Raw genomic sequence first — 23,477 nt, forward strand, 5'->3', positions numbered from 1 at the left:
TATAACACTAGTTAACTGATGAGATCTTGTGCCAAAGCAGATCATAAGCATTTTATTGAGAATAGTTTGAAATGGTTAAATGATAAAGCATACACCATACAGAAAATTGACTCCACCTTCATATTCAGGCGCACCAGCAATCAAATATACAGTGCATTCGGAAAGTATTCAGACCCCCTTCACTTTTTTCAATTTTGTTATGTTGCAGCCTGATACAATTGTTCAACTTCATTTGTTTTTCCCTCATTAATCTACACTCAGTACCCCATAATGACAAAGTGAAAACAGAATTTTAGAAATGTGTGTAAATTTATTAAAAAGGAAAAACTGAAATATCACATGAACTTAAGTATTCAGACCCTTTACTCAGTACTTTGTTGAAGCACCTTTGGCAGCAATTACAGCCTCAAGTCTTTTTCGGTATGGTGCGACAAGCTTTGGACACCTGGATTGGGGGATATTCTGCCATTCTTCTTTGCAAATCCTCTCAAGCTCAATCAGGTTGGATGGCGACCATCGGTGGACAGCCATTTTCAGGTCTCTCCAGAGATGTTCAATAGGGTTCAAGTCAGAGCTCTGGCTGAGCCACTCTAGGACATTCACAGAGTTGTCCCTAAGCCATTCCTGTATTGTCTCAGCTGTGTGCTTAGGATCGTTGTCATGTTGGAAGATGAACCTTCGGCCCAGGCTGAGGTCCTAAGCACTGTGGAACAGGTTTTCATTGAGGATGTCTCTGTACTTTGCTCCATTCAGCTTTCCCTCAACCCTGATCAGTCTCCCAGTCCCTACTGCTGAAAAACAGCCCCACAGCATGATGCTGCCACCACCATGCTTCACTGTTGGGATGGTATTGGGCAGGTGATGAGCGATGCCTGGTTTCCTCCAGACATAATCTGTAGAATTGAGGCCAAACAGTTCAATCTTGGTTTCATCAGACCAGAGAATCTTGTTTCTCACAGTCTGAGAGCCTTCAGGTGCTTTTTTGCAAAGTCCAAGCAGGCTTTCATGTGTTTTGCACTGAGGAGAGGCTTCTGTCTAGCCACTCTACCATAAAGCCCAGATCGGTGGAGGGCTGCAGTGATCCTTCTGGAACTTTGTCCCATCTCCACACAGGATCTCTGGAGCTCAGTCAGAGTGACCATCGGGTTCTTGATCACCTCACTTCCTAAGGCTCTTCTCTGATTGCTCAGTTTAGCCAGGCAACCAGCTCTTGGAAGAGTCCTGGTTGTGCCAAACTTCTTCCATGTGAAAATTATGGAGGCCACTGTGCTCTTGGGAACCTTCAGTGCAGCAGAAATTTTTTTGTAGCCTTTCCCAGATCTGTGCCTTACAATAATCCTGTCTCTGAGCTCTGCAGGCAGTTCCTTTGACCTCATGGCTTTTGTTCTGATACAGTATGCGTTGTCAGCTGTGAGGCCTTCTATAGAGAGGTGTGTGCCTTTCCAAACCATGTCCAAGCAATTTAATTTACCACAGGTGGGCTCCAATCAAGGTATAGAAACAGCTCAGCAACTATCAAGAGAAATGGGAGGCATCTGAGCTAAATTTCAAGTGTTGTTGCAAAGGGTCTGAATACTTATGCCAATGTGATATTTCAGTTTTTCCTTTTTAATAAATTTACAGACATTTCTAAAATTCTGTTTTCACTTTGTCATTATGGGGTACTGAGTGTAGATTAATGAGAAAAAAATGAATTTGAATGATTGTAGTATCAGGCTGCAACATAACAAAATTGAAAAAAGTGAAGGGGGTCTGAATACTTTCCAAATGCATTGTATTTCATTGTAACAAAAGTAGCACTGTAGTACAGGTTGCAAGGTTTGGCCCCTTTGGCCATGTGTACAACATCACAATACTGTACATGTAGAAAGGGAGTAGGGTTTCCATCACAACACTGCAATGCTGCTTTTGTCAGTCTGACATCCCCTTGTCTCACCATGGATTGCTGCTGTGCAGATAAAATTTTCAAAGGAATAAAATTTTTTAAAAAACTTAAATCTGTTCTCAGTTACTGAAAGGAAATGAATACGCTTTTTAGATGAATATGGGTGTTGTTGCATCAGAAATGCTACACACAGGCGCATGAGCAGAGATTCTGCATGTTGATCAGATGACACCCTTTCTCATCGAATACTTTAATTACTTGTAAAACATTTCTATAGCTGTTAGTTCATTATTATATCTGCATGGAGAAAAAATATAGCTTTTTAAAGAGATTCCATCCATTCCATCTCCATTTTAACATAAATTGAGATGCTTGTTTATTTCCCATGACAGAGGTATCCATGATCAGATGGGACATTAAGAATGTGAAAATGAGAATGTTTTAAACTGTTCAGTAAGAAATCAGAACATAGTTAGTCTAACCATGGAACAATTGCACTATTTTTGGCTACCAGTAGCAATTTACAAAATAAGTAGAAGCCAATGAAGTAATTGCCTCATTACATAAATATGATTATATCTGTGCATGCTGAAGTTTTCTGTATTTCCACTTAAAAAACTAAAATAGCTTGTAGAAGTTTTTGGCTCCTACAAAATATCATTTCAAACATCTACAAAACTGCCTCCAAAGAACAGGGAAATGAGCAGATCAGATCTGTATTCTTCTGTATGCTTCCTAAGCTATAAATTTCATCTAACACAATTACTGTTGCCATAGTATAGAACAATTAATACTGTTCGGGCATTTGTTATAAAGATAGTTTGCTTTAGCTAGTTTGAAATCCTTTAAAACACACACAGGTTTCTGAAAAGGACATTCATGGATAAAGCCAGTATTCTTTCCACTAAGAGCATAGGGACAGCTTCTGATTGAACATCCTGGATATTTCTTGCTTCGTCAGAAATTTGTTAGATTTTCCTTCCGCCTTTCCTTCAATTCAATGACCAACACTTTCTCTTTCAATTTTCCCCATATCAACAATTCTGTGAAGCTGGCTGAAACACAAAGACTGACCTGAAATCACACAGTGAGCTTTCACGGCTTAGGTTGGACTTGAACCTGGGTTTTCTTGGCCTAGTTCAGCATTTTAACCATTATACCATATTGAGTCATTTTTCTCTGCCTCAGGGGATCAGAATTCAAGTCACTCATTGGACTGGTACAATTAACACTGTGTTTCCTGATATTAGTCCTGATTCACCAATTGCCTCGTAAATTTAGAATGGCCTCTTCCTTATTCACATTTTGAAAATTAGTAAAAACATTGTTTTTCCAGAGAACATTCAGAGGAAGGACAACAGGACTGGTAGTAAAATACAAATCTGCCACAGGTACAATTATATTTGTTTGTGATACAATAACATTTATGTTTTTATTTTGTGAATTCATTTTTTTCTAACCCACCTAGAGTCATTTGATGAGGTGGCATACAAATATAGTAAACAAAGAAATTAAAATTCTTGGTGAGTTTTATGGCTGAGGCAATACTGTTCGGCCACTAGCAGCTATATAATGAACACTACCAGATTAAACATATCACACAACTACTTTGGTGGGTTAGCAAACCATTGTCTTCTGTGTATCATCGTTTTAGTTACTTGGACAGTATTCAATATTTTCCTTTCAAAGCTAAACACTTCCAGTTCCTTCAGTTTCTTTTCATAGGACTTCATATCTTTTAAGGCTACTGATCATTACTTTCTTTCATATTATTACAGGTAGCCTCCGGGTTAAGAACGCCTGGGTTGCAGACAACCCATAGTTAGGAACGGAGCCTATTGTAACAAAACTGGAGCTAAATACACAGTGATTCAAGTTAAATACACAAGGTTCGAGTTGATTACACAATAATACTGTTCCAGCTTACATACAAATTCAACTTAAGGTCAGACTTTAGGAACGGAACTCGTTCTTAAACTGGGGACTACCTGTATAAAGCCAGAGTTTCATAAGTTAAAACCAGAATTTAACTGTCATGCCATCTAGCTTGCTAGATTAATTAGCCTGCTAATCAAAATATGATGCCCTTAAAATATTTTGCAGAAATTAATACATATTATATCTACAGCATTTCCACAATCTACTAAATAAATTACATAATCCAAAAATGAGGCAGGGTTCATATGGAATTATTTGTCCTTAACAAATCTATACTGACTTCTACTAATTACTACATTGGTCTGTAAGCAATCTGAGATCATTTTATGAATTGTTCTAGAATATTCCTAGACATCACCATGTCAGCCCTAGATAGACCAGACTAAGAAACCAATGCCATATAGGTCAGGACAACTTTTATCATAACACCTGTAGTATCAGAATAGAAGAGTGCTTCCCCCCGTCCTCATTTTACCTTCATGTGAACTAGGGAGGGCCCTGTCTGAGACATTTACTCAAATTAGTTTCTTGGAATGGGCTCAAATCATGCTTGTCTGATCACTGCCTTGGTAGCGACTCTTCTTCCTGTCCTTCAAGGGCATTCCCCATGCCCTGTACAGTCAGACTGATTTGATTTCTAATTCCTTCTTTCTCCCCTTTCTGAAAATAGGAAGAATATTCATCATCCTCTACTCATCCAGCATTTATCTATCTATCTATCTATCAATCAATCAATCAATCAATCATATTTGTAGGCTGCCTTCTCAGAATGACTCTGAGCATATTGGTAATTCTTCAGGGTTTTCCAAACATAATACACAGATTTACCTAAACTATCAGCAAGTTCATTCAATAATCCAAGATACATTTAATCTAGTTCTAGAGATTTTAACTCATTCAGAATAAATATACTTATAAATATGTTGTCTCAATCTATCAGATAATTATGATCTTCACATTACCAGTTCTTTTTATTATTGCAGGCCATCATCACATGTCATAAAGAGTGGAGCCAAGGGGGTTCCCCTTTCTGAGATGTGCCAGCTGGGTTTCAGATGTGGCATCAGCCAACACCCCAGGATAGGGATGGTGGGGTAGCAGTGGTCATCCGAGATACTTGGGAGGCATCTAGGGGTGCTGCCCCACAGATTGCCAGGTACAAGATCCTATTTATTAAGTTGGGCTCTAAGGATCAGTTGGGACTGTTGCTACTGTACCAGCTCCCTTGCTGCATAGCAACCTCCCTGCCTGAGCTCTTTGACTCCATGTCAGGGTTGGTAGTGGCCGTCTCCAGGCTTATGGTCTAGGGGACTTCAACATGCCTTCCAAGGTTTACTTACAGGGCCATTACGAGGAATATGCTAGGCATCTGATGGATAAAGTTGCTGAGATTGATTTGGATGCCCAGGAGAGGATGTGTGATTGGGTTCAGGCAGTGGTTAATTCTTCTGTGAGGGAGGGGGTGGTTCTGCCAGCTCTAAAGGAGATGGTGGTGTGCCCCCTGCTCAAGGGGCCATTGCTCAACCCAACCAGACTGGACAGCTTTCGTCCAGTTTCCAACCTTCCCTTTTAGGGAACGTTGTTAAGAAGGTGGCCACACTGCAACTTCAATGGGCTCTGGATGAAACAGATTATCTAGATCCCTTGTAGTTGGGATTCAGGCCAGGGTATGGGACAGAGATGGCATTGGCACTCTTGGATGACCTCTGGCAGGAGCAGGACGGGAATAATGCATCTATCCTTGCTCTTCTGGACCTCTCAGCAGCTTTTGATACCATTGATCATGGTATCCTTCTGGACCAGCTCCAGGAGTTGGATGTAGGCAGCATGGTGTTGTGTTGGTTCTCCTCCTTCCTCCAGGGCCAGTTCTGGTCAATATTGATGGGGGAAAGTAGTTCGGTTGCAGACCCTATTTTGTGGGGTGCCATAGGGCTTGGTCCTTTCTCCCCTCCTGTTTAACAGCTACATGAGGCCGCTGAGTGAGGTGATCTGACAAACTGGGGTGAGGTATTACCAATATGCTGATGACACCAAGCTTTATATCTCCACCCCAGGCTGCCTAAGTGATGCTGTGGATGTCCTGCCCCAGTGTATGGAGGCTGTGGGGGCCTGGATGGGGCACAACAGGCTTCGGCTCAACATAAGCAAGACTGAGCGGCTTTGGTTGTTTGGACCTTCTGGTGCTGGGAACCTTCCATCATTGGCCTTGGATGGGGTGGCACTGCCTCAGACCAACCTGGTGTGTAATCTGGAGGTCCTCCTGGACTCATGGCTCCTCCTTGAAGGGCCAGTGGCAGCCATGACTAGGAAGGCCTTTGCACACCTTTGGGTTGTGCACCAGCTGCGGCCTTTCCTAGACCAAGAGGCCCTACTCTCATGCCCTCGTGACCTGTTGTCTGGATTACTGCAATACGCTCTACATAGGGCTGCCCTTGAAGAGCATTCAGAAGCTTCAGCTGGTGCAGAACACAGCAGCATAGGTAGTAAATGGAGCCATTTACCTGGCAAATGTAACACCACTACTTCGTTGAGCTGCATTGGTTGTCAGTGTGCTTCTGGGTGCAACTCAAGGTGCTGGTTGTCACCTTCATGGCATTAGGACTGGGTTACTTGAGGCACCATCTCTCCCCAGTTGTTTCTACCTATCCAGTCCAGTCAGGCAGGATGAGCATGCTTTGGGTCCCATCGGCCAAAGAATGCTGGTTGGAGGGGCCTAGAAGACGTACCTTTTCTGCTGTAGTACCCACCTTATGGAACATTCTCCCTCCGGAGAGCAGGGTGGCCCCAACTCTGGTGGCCTTTCATAAAGCCCTAAAGACCTGGTTCTCTGCAGGGACCCACTTCTTGACTGTGTTAGTGATTTGGGTTCTTGTTTCTCGGCTGCCTTTAATTTTAATTTTAATGTTTATGTTTATTATTGCTTTTAATATATTTTAATTCTGGATGCCCAGAGTCACTCATTGAGATGGGCAGCCATATAAATTGTATGTATGTATGCATGTATGTATGTATTAATTAATTAATTAATTAAAAAACTGACGATCAACAAGGAAAATCAAGGACAAGGAGAGACTAAGCATTACTGCTTTAAGATTGTCACTCTCTTGACAGGTTCAGGTACTTTAAGAAAAATCATACTAATTGGCTTCTCTAAGGGAGATATAGTCACTACAAACCAGGAACTGCACCCTCTTTACACCTAGGAAAGAATATGAAGAGTCAAAGATTTAGAACAATTGACCCCAAATTTTTCAAAATATATTTGTTTGCTAATGTGCTCTACAATTAAATGTACTATACCGTTAACATGTTTACTTTTGTGCAATTGTAATATTTTATTTTCCCTTTCTTCCTTGTTACTGGTGCATTTTCTCCACAGTTCAGGATGATTAATAAATATAGTCTCACTGTCAAACACACTTTGCTCTAGTTAACTTGTTATACTAACTTGATAGCCATGAGAGAAGAAAAATAGTCAAATTTGTGGTTCAGATAAAGCAAGGATCATAGGACCTAAGTACATCAAATATCTCTTGCTGTATTTGCAGAAGCAAAATGGCATATGGCTACGGATAAATTAACAGAAGAATCATTCTCCACTAAAGGAGAAAACAGAAATATTTAAAGAGCATTCATCACCTGATGGATGGCATCTCCTTTTGGAACAAGTAGGCAAGACCCAACTTCTCAATTTAATCGCCCAGGAGGACAGATGTCAAAGAGATCATCTAAAAAACCTCAGAACAACACTATAGGTAACGCAGATAACAAACCGAAGAAATGAGTAAAGAAAAAGACAACCCTCATACTCTTGGGAGGATCTGCCAATCTCCTGATGTATGATGATGACCACAGACCCCATCCTGCTGTTGTTTAGTTTAGTTTTCTTTTATGATCTTGGAAGAAAATGTTCTCCATGATATTCAGGAAACAGACACTTGCAGAGAGATAATTTATGTTTTCTCCTGAGCCTTATGGAGAGCATTTGTGAAGGCAGAGTTTCCAGGAAGCAAACATTTCAATATTGTCGCTCTCAAAAGAACTCTACAGCCAAAAGCAGCCATAGACAGGGAATAAAATTCAGATTATGAATACCAGTAAATGGGGTATCGTAAAGCCCATATGCTCCTTTATATCTCCCAAAGTGGCTATTGTTGCTGTTACCCAGTCAGAGATGGGCAACACAGAATCTATCTCCTGGCACTCTATTTGTGCTACACAAGCAATCTGAGATTACACTGTTGAAATTAAGTGGCAAAACCAGGATTTGGCAGGGTACCAGCATTTGATAGGATACCCCCAAACTAAGTAGCACTGCTAGCTAATGCAAGGGAGAATAATCACTCCATTGACAAAATATAGAAAAGTTTAAAAATATAGAAGGTCCTCAAACTTGACTTTCAGTTCTGAAGTTGTACTGGAGAAAAAGAGTGAAATGGGGAAATAAATAAGTAAATAAATAAATACATGCCTGTTGTCCTGGATTAACATCCCAGTTTCTTAGCCAAACAATTCAGCTAGCTCCTAGTAAGCAGCCTAGATTAACAGGTATTTACTGATGAACTGGCAAGAGGACTGCAGAAAATATTATTTCTTCATGATTTGCTAAATAAGCTTACTATAGGAAACTTTACTAGGTAACTCTTGAGAGGTGGCATTAGCAAAGCCAAAAACTAATAGTTGAAGGGCATCTGCCAAAGTACTGAACTGTTTAAATATGTCTACCTCTATGCATTTATCACATAGATGAGCCATCCCTACAACTGTAACAGTAACTGCTCATGATAACATTACTACAATAGAAGCGTCTACAGAGGGATCCTTGAAGAGACGCAAAATGCCTGATGCAAATTTATATTTGATAAGGAGGGATTTGAAGTTAGAACTATACAGAACTGACTAACCATTCATACAGTAGGCTAATCCAACAGCCAGTTCAATAAAATTTGTTTGTTAACTTATAGTAGAAATTAATTTTCTCTAGTTTTGTTCTTTCCATTGTTATGGCTGCTTTAAGGTAAAAGAAGGAAAAGCACACTGGGAGGTCTAGATGATTCTGGCAAGACAACCAGTGCAGATCTCTGCCAAAAACAGCATTTCTGCTAGATTAGCCTCCTCCTCCTAATTGCCAAATTCTTACATGCTTCTGGCAGCAACACAGAGAAGGTCTCTGGAGGAAAAGAAAAGGTATCCTTTGTTGCTGTAGTTAAAGCACTCATCCTCCTAGGAAATGTGAGCTCATTAATTCTGGGTCCACTTGTAGGAGCTCTTACCTGCAGTGTTGAATATTTAAACAGAAATATTCATACAGACCCATTTAAGCCCCCCTCTGCTGCTCTGAGAATCTGAGAGAGGATTAGGTAGCAATGTTGTTGCTGGCCCCATGGGCCACAACCAAGCTTGCTCACAGTGCTAGTAGTTATATTTTTATCCAAGATACTGGACTCTGAGTGGAGGGACCCCATATTTAAATCCTACATTGTATGGATAAGGAGGAGGGGTTGGAAAAGTTCAAACAGTTGGATAATCAACCATGGGAATTATGGTAATCAAAACAGTAATCAAAATCATTTGGAGAGCACCTTTTGAGTAAATTGTCTTACAGACTATAGTACATGATGCCTGAAGCAATGGCATAGTTCATAACATGCAGCAGCTCTGTTCCAAATTAATGGAGTGGTCACTTACATTTTGAGCATTAAGTCAGAGACCAAAAACGTGTGGCTCACCAGCTAGCTAGCTAGCTATTTATTTATTTATGCAATTTCTACAGCTGCCCCTCTCAATCCAAGTGACTTTAGGTGACAAACAATTTCAATAATTAAAACCTTTAAAACAATTAAAAATTATACATACAGGCAGCCAAGAATTATCTAAAAATTACATAAAAATCAACAGTGCAATCAGGTAATGGGGCCCTTAACGCTTTCGGGACCCCAGCCTCAGGCACATAGCCAGGTTTTAAAGCCTCATGAAAGGCTAGCAGGGTTGGGGCTAGCTCCAAAGGAAGAATGTTCCAAAGGGCAGAGGCTACTGCTGAGAAGACACGTCTTCTGGTCCCCGCCAGTCGACATTCCTTGGCTGACGGGATCCGCAGTATCCCCAATCTACTAGACTGAACTGAATGGGTAGAAACTATTGGGAGAAGATGGTCCCTTAGTTAACCCAGTCCCAAGCCATGCAGAGCTTTAAAGATGACAACCAGCATCTTGAATTGCACCCAGAAACATACCAGTAACCAATGCAGCTCCCGTAATAGTGGTATTACATGTGCTGTATATCGGGCACCATTTACTACCCAAGCAGCCGTATTTTGCGCCAGTTGAAGCTTCCAAATGCTCTTCAAGGGCAGCCCCATGTAGAACATGTTGCAGTAATCCAAACGTGAGGTAACGAGGTCATGAGTGACTGTGAGGCATGCCTCCTGGTCTAGCAATGGACGCAACTTGCACATAACCCAAAGGTTTATGGTAATCTCAGCAACTTTCGCCTCTAGTTACACTATACAGCCTTTATAACCCTATTTTAATAACTAAGGGACTATGTAGAAATAGCTGTAAAATGTATCAAATAATACTTCTAAATGAAACACATAAAGCTATCAAAAACCATCAACCACAATCATATGATAATAAAAAAGGGAGGAACAAGACAGCTGAAAATATACATTTTTATAATACATATAACAAACGATTCCTAGAAAAAACTTACCGAGTCCAGAAAGCAGAGGTATTCTCCCGAGCTCTGATCAATTGCACAATTTTTAGCAAAGCCCACTGTTGACAAAATATAAAGTCAATGCAGTATATGAAAATAGCTGCAATTTATGTTTTTATATTTGAAATTGGGTAATTTTAAATTAAATTCTAAAAGGTAAGTCCAAATACCTATACAAATTAGCATTCTCTCCAACATAGATCTGAAGTATATACTCATTAAGCAATTACAGTTTGGATTGAGCACCCTAAATAAATCCTGATTTGCATACATATGAAGTAAAAATCCTTTCCCTCCCTTTCTGTGTTTTGAAGGAAGCATTATAATAAAGTTTTGATTCTACAGAAATCCATTCAGACTTCAGATGCAAAAGGAAAAAAATTACTTCAGACCTCACTTCCAAACAGTGGGCAAAGCCAATGATCTCCAAAGCAGTTTATACAATTGACATAATTCACATGATTTACATCAACGCACATAATTTGTGTAACTATGGAATTGGCATTTTACACTAATTCCACTAATTTATATATGCAAGTAACATCATGTTAATTGCATAGATTCAGATTGAATGGACACCCCTGCCACTCAAATGTTCCATTAAATCAAGGTTTAACTGTACCTGGTTCAGATGCCATGGGAAGCCAGCAATTCCCAATCTATTTATATAGACTGTTGCATTATTATCCAAAGCATTTACAAATCAGTTTATATCCAGGGTTTGGCAACATAGGCTTGTGAGCACCCAGTGACCCAAAATGATTTCCCCAATGGCATCAGCACAAGCTATTTATTTATTTATATGAGGAGGATGGGGAGAAAGACAGACAGGCATCTGAAATCTTGAGATAACCAAATCTCAGAAGATTTTTGTGTTCCATCTGAAATCTTTCAAAATATTGGGCAAGAATGTCAAAATCTTGCAAAATTCAATAATGTATAGGTTAGAATCTATTAGTTTAAGACACAGATGTCTACAAAGATTTTTGTCTCCTGATGGCTTTTGATATGAAAATTTTAAAAAAAAATTATTTGACTCAAAAATCAAAAAGGTGGGAATAAAAACAGATTTATCTGAGAAAAGATGGTGTAAGTTCCAGTTCTGGTACTAAAAATGGACAAAGCATATATTCAGAGGAACCATTTTTCTTAGTTCTATGTCTGCTGTCATATACTTGTCTACAGCTAATAAACTGTTGGATTTTACTTTTTTTAAAAGGCAGATAGTGCTGGTTTGTGGTTTGCCTACCTTGAGTTTAAATCTTTTCTGCAGGCTAGGATAAAAAAAGAAACACAGGAAGCAAGATGGCTTGGTGGAGCAGGCTCTGTAGCTGCTTCCTGGTTTGAAATTTAATTTTATAGGTTTTAGAATAAATAAATTATGAGTTTTAATATCCTTTTTTATTCTGTATGCCTGTATTACAAAGATCTTTGGCAAAAATAAAATTGTCACTTGAATAAAGTAAAATTATGAAAGCATGTATCCTATGGAAGAAATAGTTCATTGTCTCTCCCAAAATGCTCTGCGAAGATGGAGAAAAGAAGAAATGAGAAGAGTGAAGGGGTAACGGGAAAACAAAAATACACAGAGTTCAGAATTAAGATTTTTAAAAAGGGACATGATGATATAAAAGAATATAAGGAGCAAAGGTGGTAAAAAGTTTTATTTTACTCTTAGGAATCTAATGAATCTGATATAGTAAGCCCAAATAACTCATATATGAACTAACCTAAACTTCGTATCAAGTACAGTACAAGACCCCTCAGCTTGTGATTTTATGTGTAGCTAAGGAATTGAAGCATTCATTTAGTTCAATATTTTAACAACAAAAGTCCACCAAATGCATTACAAAACAAGCACAAAAGGTATAGTTCAAGCACTAAGCATAACAATTGCAGTTTTTGAAATTGTAAAGTAAAAATTCAAATATCCTATTTGATAGCTATTAGTGTTTATTTGCCACTTCATTGTGATTTTATCCTATACCTAGTGTACTGTTCTGCATTCAGGTTTTTTTATGCTGTTCTATGCTGTTTTACATAGTTTGTTTGGGTTTTTTTACAATATGTTTTAACTCATACATTGCCCAGAGAACTCTTTATTATCTACAGTAAAAAAATACACTAGATCAATGAAAAATAATTCTTCAATCAATTCAACACATGTATCTTAAAACACATTTAAAAAGAGAATGAAATTATATTTCCTTCCTGAAATTCTATATACGTAAGAGGAAAAAAGAAGTAGTTGTGACAATAGAATCATAGAATCATAGGATTGGAAGAGATCTTGGAGGTTTTTAGTCCAACCCCCAAAACATGTGTAGCTCAAAGCTGACATGCTGTGTTCTACAAACTAACTTTGGGGTTGTAAATATTTCATTATCACACTGGGTAAAATCCTCAGTGCAGGAGACGTGGGAAAATGACTATAAGTGGTGCATTCTTTTTTTACACTGCACAGGGTCCTGTTCAATATACTTTATTTGATTTTCTCATCCCGTGAAATGGTATGTGTCCTTTCCCACCCTGCATTCCATGGCCATTGAGCATGCTCACTTCAGTATTCATTGGATTATTACATAGGAGGGAAAACAAGTTTTTTTCCCCTAAAAATATTTATTTTGTGTTTCTATAAATACTGGGGCTCCCCTAAGCCTGATATTACTTCTTTCTTGTGTACATACAGCAATTTAGACAACTTAAGAGGGAAATTCATAGAACTGAGATCATAGTTGAACTTTATAATGAAGCGGACTCTAAATCAAAGCTATCTGAGCAATTCAGTGGCTGCCACAACTAGCATTACCATATCCTCTGCAGATTTCAGCAGGTTCACCAAAAGAATCCATAATTTGAATAATTATCTCCTAAAAAATAAAATGAAGAGACTAGAGTTGAACAACTAATCCTACCATGGAGTAGTCACTGTTCCAGAAGATTATTCTGCAGTAGTATAATCCAATCTCTTTCTTTCCATCCTCATTATATAATATTTCAATATTCACCTATATAGTAAGTAAATATCCTCTATAGCTAATAAGTAAAATAAAGCTGGGTTTAAGCACAATTTAGCCACAGATCATTCCTACAGGTCAGCATATCCTAAGATGAAAGGGGGGAATAATTAAATTATTTTAAATCTTTTTGTCTAACACTTAATAGCTAACCTGATCCCTATTTGATTGCATTATAAATCAGTCAAAAATGCTTATCATATTGAGTTGTCCTGAGTTCATAATGTAATGTCAGAAAGTAATGCTGCTTAAATGATAACCATGGTTTAAGGACGGAGAATAGAATTCTTAAACAAATTTTTGTTAATGAAAATAAACACTGAAATGAAAATAAAGAGGCAAGACAGTGATGAGATATTTGGGCCAAAAAAGAAACAACCTGTTCAAGTGAAATAGTTACAGATTAAGATATTGAAGAATAAGATATTTCGGGCAAAGGAAGAACAACCTGTTCAAGTGCAGATAGCTGTAGAATAAGATATTAAGTTGTAGAAAAAGATGCTTAAGTTACTAAACGATTTAGCCATCAGCTGCTCACAGCAACCTTTTTTGATATCAAGGCAACAATGATTCCAGATATTTCATTCTGTACGAAAACTTTAAAACGGGACTTGTACTATGAATCTTGCATTTGGCATGAGCAAGGAATGCATTGTGATATTGCTGTACTGAGGAGAGTCAAATGTCTGTGCCAGGCCTTTGCAATTTTGTAAGGCCTGCTCCGTTACTGAAAAGAACATGTTGCCATGGCCACAGGAGTAAAAACCTAAGACCCCATGAGATATTAACATTCCTCACTCTTGGAAAGAAGTAGTTTTGTGGTAGTTTCTTTAAAAGCACTGACCCTCTCTTTTGTGGGGAGTTTTCCCCTTTGTTTTTCTTGTTCCTTTTCCATGACAGAAAAGAACCAGAAATGAATCTTAATCCAGTGTAAACACGGGATGTGAAGACTGTCACATTGTTTCATCCCCAGGGGCTGGAGAGGGGCTTGTTTCAAAGGAAATACCCTCTACACATGCTAACTACTCATAACTACAGCAAAGTAAATCACTAAGGATATAGGGATCAACAACGTTTCCAGCTAAACAGGCTCTTCAAATGCACATATTCTTCATTGAAAAGGATTCATTTGCAGCAATCTCTTTTCAAATACACCCTTCCTCAACTTACTTACCAAAGACTGAGAAAATTCAGAGTAAAGTAAATAGAAAAAAAAATCATAGGTTTCTATTTTGCAGAAATACATTTTAGAATTTTTCTAAAAAAATATGCCACTGTGACAAAAGTTTAAGGAGGATTTAAAAATTAATTTCTAAGCCTAGTAACATAGAAATCACAAAACATTTTTTTTTCTGAAGATGTATAAATAGTCAACTTTAAAAAGTGTTAAACTGGTTTTAAGAGAAGTTCCATTTTTAGAACATCTCTAAAGAATTGGGTTCCAAGCTTATGAAGCAGTAAATATGGAATAACCCAGAGGGAATTTAAAGAATCATCGACCAATTCAAGGAAGTTACAGTTAATCTGAATTCCCTTAAGTATTTAACATATCTAATAATCTGTGTTCTTAATCACATTAGAATTGGACAGAATGTTTGAACAGGCTAGTGTATGGATAAACTGGGAAATTTCTCACAATTTGTTCATATTATGTTATAAAGAATGGCTAAAAATCTTTTTTTAGTATTAAAAAACTTCCACCATCACTGTTTTATAATCCCATGACAGAATTAAAAATATATGTTATAAAATCCCAAATGTCATTTCTCATAAAGCAACATGACTTTGGAAGAGGGGAGTTTTGAGAGAAGTGGCTGGTGCACTTTTAATGCTAAGCTACATTATTTGTTGCTATTTTATAACAGTAGCTTGCTGGACAAGCTTCACTAGTAGCACTCAAGTAATGCTAGAAGATTAGTAATGATAATCATGCTAAGCCAAAAGACGCCACAAACAATTATGGCTGTTATGAATGATCCAGGCCCAACTTTGTGGGGCACTGTATGTACTTAAAATCGAATAGTGAAACCGTAGTGTCAATTCTCCTTAAAATTTCTGGGCTCCAAACCCACAACAGAAAAGGTCCTGGGATTGTTACCTCTATTTCCACAAGGGAGTACTGAATGTGCCAAGATAGGGGCACACTTTGGGGATGTAGTGAGACCAGTATGTGGTGGGTGTCTTTTGTTTCCTTGTGGCTTTGTTTCACTTTTTTAACTCTATTATTGTAGGCATACGGTAAAGCACTCAAGTGTCTTCTGACTGGAGCAGTGCAGAAAGTAAAAAAATGAAATGAAATGAAATGAACGATGTGCTATGTGAAGTGCAATTATCCCTGCAGGCTTGGGAGCACATACACATTACACAGAGTGTTTACAAGTAGGAAAACAAGGTTTTTTACATAAGGTGGGGGTGTCAAGTGATTAGATTGCTGAAAAACAATGGATCCATTAGATTAGGTATTCCCTGGGATGAGTTATTTGCCTACTACATGTTAACCCTTACTGTTATGCCTAAATAGATCTTCTCTCACTTTTCTTTCATTCCCTGCTCCATTCTCTTTCCCTTGCCTCATCTTCATCCACTTTTATTCCCACTTTTGTGTCCCCTTCTCTTCCTTACACAGCTACCCATTATCCTATCCCATCCCATCCTATCCCATCCCACCCCATCCCACCTTGACCCTTTTGTTCTTGTTTTGGTTTGTTGTTGTTGTTTTGGCTTGGATGGATGGATGAAAATTAGTGCGTGTGTGTGTATATGTATGTGTATGCATACACACTCATGCACGTTTGAATGTTCCTATCTATGAGAGTGAGTTGTGAGAGAAAGAATGGTTGGAATACGCAGATGGGAAGTGAATTAATTTTATAATTGGGGTACCTTATTTTACAGGCAAGTTATTTTATTCAGTAGATATTAACTTCAGTCGATGTTATTTTTTTCTGGCCCTGCCAGTTTCTGGAGTGTGGCTCCAGCAGTACACATATGTACATAATTATTAGGAAAAAAAATACCTACAGGACTGAGTTAAAGAGTTGAATAGCCAGGCTGACACATTGAGAAAACAGGGCACCGCACAATATGTTTGTCTATGTTTATAAATAATTTTCTTCTACCTGTTCTTCATCTGTGGGGAGTGGATCATCTTAAAGTCAGGTTTTCCTTTCTCATAAATAGAATATATACAAACTGTGAAGATATATACATAGTTATACAAAGATATGTGTGCGGGAGAGAAAGAGAGAAATGATAAGCGAAGCACATTTTCAGGCTTTTCTTTTACCTGCAATTTCCAAATAATCTTAATGGAAAAAGGCAATCCAGATTGTATTATATATCACATAAAGTGTTTATAAACTTACTGAAATTGAAAGGGGAAACAAATTAAAACTTTCTTAATAAAGGTGCCTAGGAATTTATTATGGAAAACAAATGAGGCATTTCCTAAATGCAATTTATTCTTTCTCTTGTCTTTTTTGTTTTAGCAATCTCTCCAAAAAGTACACCAATTTTAAAACTCAATACAAACCATTCACAGTTCATACCCCAGTGAACTGCTCTCCATTCTAGAGTGGTTAGACTTGGCAATTCAACTTGAATTCGTTACTTTCCAGCCTATTCCAACAACACCAGAGCTATTTGTTTTGGCTGGGATCACAAATTTAACATTATTCATACTTTTCAGTCTAGCATACAACCAGGCTGGCTTCTTCCCAGTCTGCCACAAAGGCAGTGGCTTTTTCTTTTCTGGTCATTTCAACCAAGCTATACCTTATACAGTACTTGATAAAGAATAGACATTATTTGTTTCTGAAATGCATATTGAAAACTGACAAGAAAACAAAAAAACAGGGATAAATTTCCAGAAATTTAAGATACAAAATATTCAATTTTTTGCCAGGCAAGTCAGAGTGATTTACAGTGGATTTCTAAATGCATCAAACTGATACTAATTGGTTTTCAATTTTTATTTGGAAATATACCTAGTCAATTGAATTTAATAAAACTTGTTAATACAGCAGCCATAAAATGCTTAGTATGTCAAATTCTGAGAAGAGATTTATTTTGATAAACAGGTAGGCTTCAATCACACTGCCACAACAGGCTCTCTTCCTGAATCCTACCAGATCACTTTCTTTAACTGACATGACCCATAACATGCCTCTTCTGCCAGATCTAATGGGATGGATAGAAATGATCAAGGAGAAGCAATCCTGCAGATAACTGAGTCCTATGCCGTGAAGCACAACCAGCACCTGAACTACACTTAGAAGCATACTGGCAACCAATGCAGCTAATGGTGCAGAGGTGCAACTTGCACACATTAAAGGGTGCTCACATGCCACCATATTTTGAACCAGCTGCACCTTCTGGATGCTCTTTGAGGGCAGTCTCATGTAAAGTGCATTGCAGCAGTCCACTCAGGAGGTGACTAAACCATGGTAACCGTAAGAAGAGCTTTCTGGTCCAGGTAAGGGCACAACTGGCACACAACACAAAGCTGTGCAAAAGCCCTCCTAGCTACCCGACCACCAATTCCTTGAATAGGAACTGCAAGTCCAGGAGGACCCTCAAATGGTCCTACTTAACAAGCCCTAGTTTCTTCAACAGCCATTATATTAGGGAAGACCAAAGAAAGAGCCAGGAGGCTGATTTCCCAGCACATAGCTCATGTATAATATATTTGTACTGTGTAACTATACTCATATATCTAAATTATCTCTTAATTTGCCATGCTAAGGAAAATACGTTACACCTGTATTTTTAAAGTTCCTACCTCCACGTGGCTGAGATGAATAATTTTCTCCAAGCACTACCCGAATGCCTGCTTCTTCCAACAAAATCTTCCATTTTTTAATTATATTTATAGAATTGTCCTGGTAAGAAAAAGCACCAAAAAAGTTTAACTTTTAAACATTAAACAAATTAACCATAACTGGTATTCAAATTATAGTAGTACAGTAAAACTAGAAACAGATTATTATAAATCTACATACCTTGCTAGCATCATTAAAGACAGAGAGTTCAATAGAACCTTGGAAGTCTTGATCCAGAACAGACTTGAGACATTCATCCAGCCAGGACTCAGCATTGTAGACTGGCAGAATTACAGACTACAGTGAATAAAAATACATTAATGTAACATCAATATGCTGCATTATCACTCTTGTTGCCTGATTTAAACAAACACATTTTTATTATATTTGCTTAAGAGCTATGATCTCTGAGCAGAGATGGCTCCTTTTCCCTTATTAAAATTGGTGAAAGCAAGATTAATGTTCCTCCAGTGTTACTGTCGTTCCCTTATTCTAGTCTCTTCTATCTCCCCAAGCATGTCTTGGTTCCCTATTACTTCAATTTATTATCAGAGTTGATTTGGGGACACACTTGCCTACCTGAGATCAACAAAGAGCAGCACTATCTGAATCTAATCCCATATATAGCTGCAGTATTCAAAAGACTTAATATATTCATATACGTATATATTTACTAGATTTATATCCCACCTTCCATTCAAGAGCTGAAGATAGTGAACCCTCCCCAAAAGTTACTTTGTGCAAAGTACAGTGTGCAGAACTTGACTATCCCACCCCAAATCAAAATAAATCTGGAGCAAATAATTAAAAGGCTCAAGCAGGTTTTTTTAATTTTAATGTCCCCAACCTGCATCAATCAAAATCAGAGATTGTTCTGCAAAAGCTAATAACAACACAGGTCATTATAAATTAATTCCAAATTTTGTAACTCTCCAGTTACAGTCAGAGCTCCTGTGTTAAAACTACAATAGCACTACATTCAAGTACAAAGACATCTTCCACTCATGTGTAACATTGCTGGTAGCATTATCAACATTTAACATGTAGTTTAATTACCATCACACTTTGATTAAAAAAAAAAGCTTTTGAAGGACATAAGCAACTATATTATTCTGAGCTAAATTATACTTATTCTAGTAAATAAGTACTTACAGACTTTGAGAAAATGCAATATGAACATGCATGTCTTAAGAGATAAGAATCTATCTCATAAGAAAAGCAGTGGATATGTAAGGAGTCAATCAATCTGCATCCCAAAATGCCATGGTGTACACACTTTTCCCTTCTAGCAAGTGTGATTAACTCTTTTGTTCCACTGAACTTGGACCTCAGAACAGAAGATTATGCTTATAATTGCCCTGGGTTTTAGAGGCACTCGGCATCCACAATTTAGCATAACACAGACAAGCTCCATCATCCTTGTAGTCTGAACTGGAGAGAGGTCACGAGGATGGCCTTTGACCTCATGCTGTGCTTTCAAGATGTTTCAAGGACCTTTAAAGCTAAGCGCATCAAAAGGGAAGGCTCTACCCTCCCAACATGTCAAAAGAAGCATAGGGTCACAGCAGGCAAGCATTTTGGCAGGTTACCAAGGCTCTCAGGAAGTTTAGCAAATATTAAGAACCTCCATAGACTGGTATCCTCCAGATCCCTTTCCCTACAGCTCCCACCACCACAGGTAAGATTAGTCAGCTTAAGAGTTTGGATTCCCAAGCAATACACATTTTAAAAACAACCACACGGAAGTTTTAAATGAATGTATTATTTTAAAACAATATTTAATGCATGGGGAAAATACAGATTCCCAATGAGTAGTTCCTAGGCGTCTACAGTATTCTACACATGGTTCTCACACCATGGTTTAAGGCACAAAAGACAAATCATTTGTGTCATGGCACAGATATAAATGGAAAAAAGTCTGTCTTAAGTTGAGCTCAGCTCCTGGTTACTACATGGACACATCCATATTGTTTTCTTGGCAAAAATACAAAGCTAGTTGCAGGATCTTTCCTTCCTTCCTTCCTTCCTTCCTTCCTTGTAGTCTCAAAACTCTCTGGTTTGCTTTTTCTAATTCTAATTCTAGGTGCTTCCACTTACAGTAGAAAGAAGGTGAACACTAAGTCTTAACAAGTAGAAATTTTGAAGTTACTTTAAGAAGCTGATTAGGAACTAATTAAACATTATATAAATATGCATATGACAAAATTACAAATGCTGTACTCTACAGTACTGTAAAAAAATAGGCAGGGAAAAGATTAAGCACACTCTTCTCTATTTTGAAGTGGCTTTGAGCCTGAAAATACACACACAAAATGTATCCCATTGTTGTCAGTATAACACACATTTGTAGCTAATACTTAGTTCTGTTCTTAGTATACATCTTGCTCCATTAGCATGCCTAAAAGAAAGGACTAAAGTAATGACTGCAACCACTTCTACATCCTTCTTGATTAGCCTGCCAGTAAGGCCCTGCAGCTAGGGATGTAACTTTTTCTTGATCAATGGTAGTTCACAATCCTACATATACTTGAAGTCATATATATATATATTGATATTTCCGCACAAAACCAGTCATTAACAGCCAATATGGAAGATAATAGAACATACCACCTGAATCCTACTGCTTCCTCCTACTTTCCTATTTAAAGGAACAACAGACTTCAATTGAGTGCCGCTGAAGAAAGGAGGTGATGGACTGTGTGAATGGTCTTGCTTGGCAAGTCCAGGATCATTTGCACAGACATTGTCTTGTAAAAGGGGAGGCAATTTACCAGCTTCCTGACAGACTGTTTCAGAGCAATCCATTTGTAATTATAAATTCAGAAAAAAATAAACCAACACAGGACAGATATAAAAGCAGAAATGCAAACTAACAGAATGTGACATCTCACAAGCGAGAATTAGCATCGGGGTGGTAAAACGTTTTTTTTTTTCCCTCTCTCTCTCTCAGGGTCTGCTATAAATTGAGATTATATAGGTGCACATTAATATCCTGATGAAAAAGAAGCCCTAGAAAAGATCAAGTGAAGCTCAGAAGAGAGGGTGAAACCAATACTGTAAACCGAAGAAAGGGGAGGGGGGACAGAAAGAGGAAGAGGCCCACACAGCAGGAAACAGAGGGCGGGCAGAAGAAAGGTCGGTGGGTGCAGTGGTTTAAGTTAGCCTTTCCTTCCTGGTGCGTGTCTTTTGCTCTTGGAGCTGCCCGGTCCCCCCTCTTTTGCGGGCGCCAGAACGGAGCAGCCACGCGCTCGGCTACGCGATTCCACGGAAGAATAGAGAGAGCAGGCTAGAGCGGCAGCAGGGAGGGGCCAAGCGCGGCCGCATCGTTCCGTCGCCGCTCCAAAGGCAGCGAGCGCGCTTTCGGAAGAGCCAGAGTCGGGGGAGGTGGGGCGAGGGGACGTGATGCGGGTTACCGGAACGTGGAAAGTTGCTGGGAGGGAATTGCTATCCGGCAAAGGTGGTATGCTTCTTAGATGTGTGCCCCTTCACTGCTCTCGTTATTACTTGTTTCCCGTAGGAATCTCTTCAAAAGAAAAGCAGCCCTTCGCACGTGATCATTCTCTTCCCAAAGACAGGTCAGCGGCGTCGAGCACCGCGCCTATATCCAGAGGCACTTTGCTGGGAGCGTGCATGTGTTGCTGTAGTCATGGTTATTTAACAGGGATTGTTAAATAAACCCCAGAGGTTAATCACAGAACACGCTATACCAAAGAAACCCCAATATGTAGCGCAATGTGCGACTTCAGCCAGATCCTAACTCTCCGAGAGATCACGCCATATATATGCCAAGGTTTTGACTGATATAATAAACTAAACAATTGCCTCATCTCCCATTCGGCATTTTTAAAAGCCTTCTCTTCCTCCCTCGGACAGATCCATGTTCCTTCCTACTCTTTCGATCACCACCCGCCACTGTTTTTTCCTTCTAGTCCATCAATTAAAACTCTTTCCCCAACCAGGTGCCCTCCAGATATATTGGACTTCATTAGTATTTGAAGTTTTTGTTTTCAATCTCAAAGCTAACATATATGTCTAGGAATGTTGGTGTGGGTAAGCCAGTTCCTTGGTTTATTAATTGTTGTGAATGATTACTGTTACTGTTGGTTATCTTTTCCTGGCTGCTGTTTATGTTATTTATAATTTTGTTACATTGTCTTTATTTTGTTCTTAATGATTGTTCGTCACCCAGAGTAATGTACTTGAGATGGGCGGCTATTATAAATTCAATAAATAAATAACCAAAATGTTGTTTTAATAAATCCATGTTAAAATTTAGGTATTTTTTATTAATGCATGGAGTAAGATTATTTTAAAATACTTATTGATATGCATGTGGTGGTGGTGGTGGTGGTTTATACTGGATGCCTGGTAACTTGTTGTACATTGCCCAGAGTCACTTTGTGTGAGATGGGCCGCTATATAAATTCAGTCAATCAATAAACAAACAAACTTTATCTGCCTTACTGATTTTCCACGTTTTGTTGGATGTTTCAGTATGCATTTATTTATTTATTTATTTATTTATGTCAAATTTATATCACCACCCAACTCCCCCACAAGGAGAGACTCTGGGCGGTTCACAACAAAACAATTTAAAATCAATTAAAAACATAAATAATAAAAAAATAAAATACAAGTATTAAATACAATAAAAAAATATAATGTGTATGGTCACATGCACGGAAGTTTTCACATTAGTTATCAGAAAGAAACCCTAACATTTCTTGTTATGACCTTTGTTTTCAGTATTGGCTACTCTCATGATGTTTCTGCCGTTTTAGATATTAGTCACAAGTTGTGTTATCTTCAGGAGAAAATCCTGAAGTAAATCTATTTCAGAATCACTTTTTCCCCTTCCTCTCTGAAGCTGCCTAATTTGTTTGTGATGACTGTGTTCATGGTAAAAATGTGAACAACCATAAACCAGTTCTATGAACCCACAGGAGCTTTAAAATGATTTCTCTGAAACCAGTCCCCACCTCAACACCCCATGGTTACGCTCCATACTCCATAGCAACTTGCTTCATGAAACTACACAGTTGAATTTGCAATTGTTTAATATGAGATTTTGGAACTGACTACCAAAAGATGTGCTGGCTT

At 38.4% G+C, this 23,477-nt stretch overlaps 1 protein-coding gene across 6 annotated transcripts in view; it reads right to left on the reverse strand.

Annotated features, from left to right (window-relative positions):
• QTGAL (queuosine-tRNA galactosyltransferase) overlaps positions 1-21,977 on the reverse strand; it is a 185,979-nt gene extending 164,002 nt beyond the window's left edge. For 3 of the 6 annotated variants that reach the window (XR_015794688.1, XM_088133457.1, XM_088133456.1), the window contains exons 1-4: positions 20,985-21,973; positions 18,558-18,674; positions 18,338-18,437; positions 10,535-10,599 (exon numbers count right to left, since the gene is read on the reverse strand). Coding sequence is in view for 3 of the 6 variants with exons in the window: in XM_088133457.1 (XP_087989583.1) it covers positions 10,535-10,599; positions 18,338-18,437; positions 18,558-18,674; positions 20,985-21,182 (480 nt within the window). In the remaining 3 variants the exon portion in view is untranslated. Of the gene's footprint in view, positions 1-10,534; positions 10,600-18,337; positions 18,438-18,557; positions 18,675-20,984 lie in introns of all 6 variants that reach the window. The other 3 variants (XR_015794690.1, XR_015794689.1, XM_088133458.1) reach the window with 3 other exon arrangements.
• Between the last annotated feature and the right edge of the window lie 1,500 nt (positions 21,978-23,477).

This window comes from Python bivittatus, unplaced genomic scaffold, assembly GCF_059951505.1.
Source record: "Python bivittatus isolate LINGU-HERP-01145 unplaced genomic scaffold, Pbiv_v1 ctg000080_np1212, whole genome shotgun sequence".
NCBI classification, from domain to species: domain Eukaryota; kingdom Metazoa; phylum Chordata; class Lepidosauria; order Squamata; family Pythonidae; genus Python; species Python bivittatus.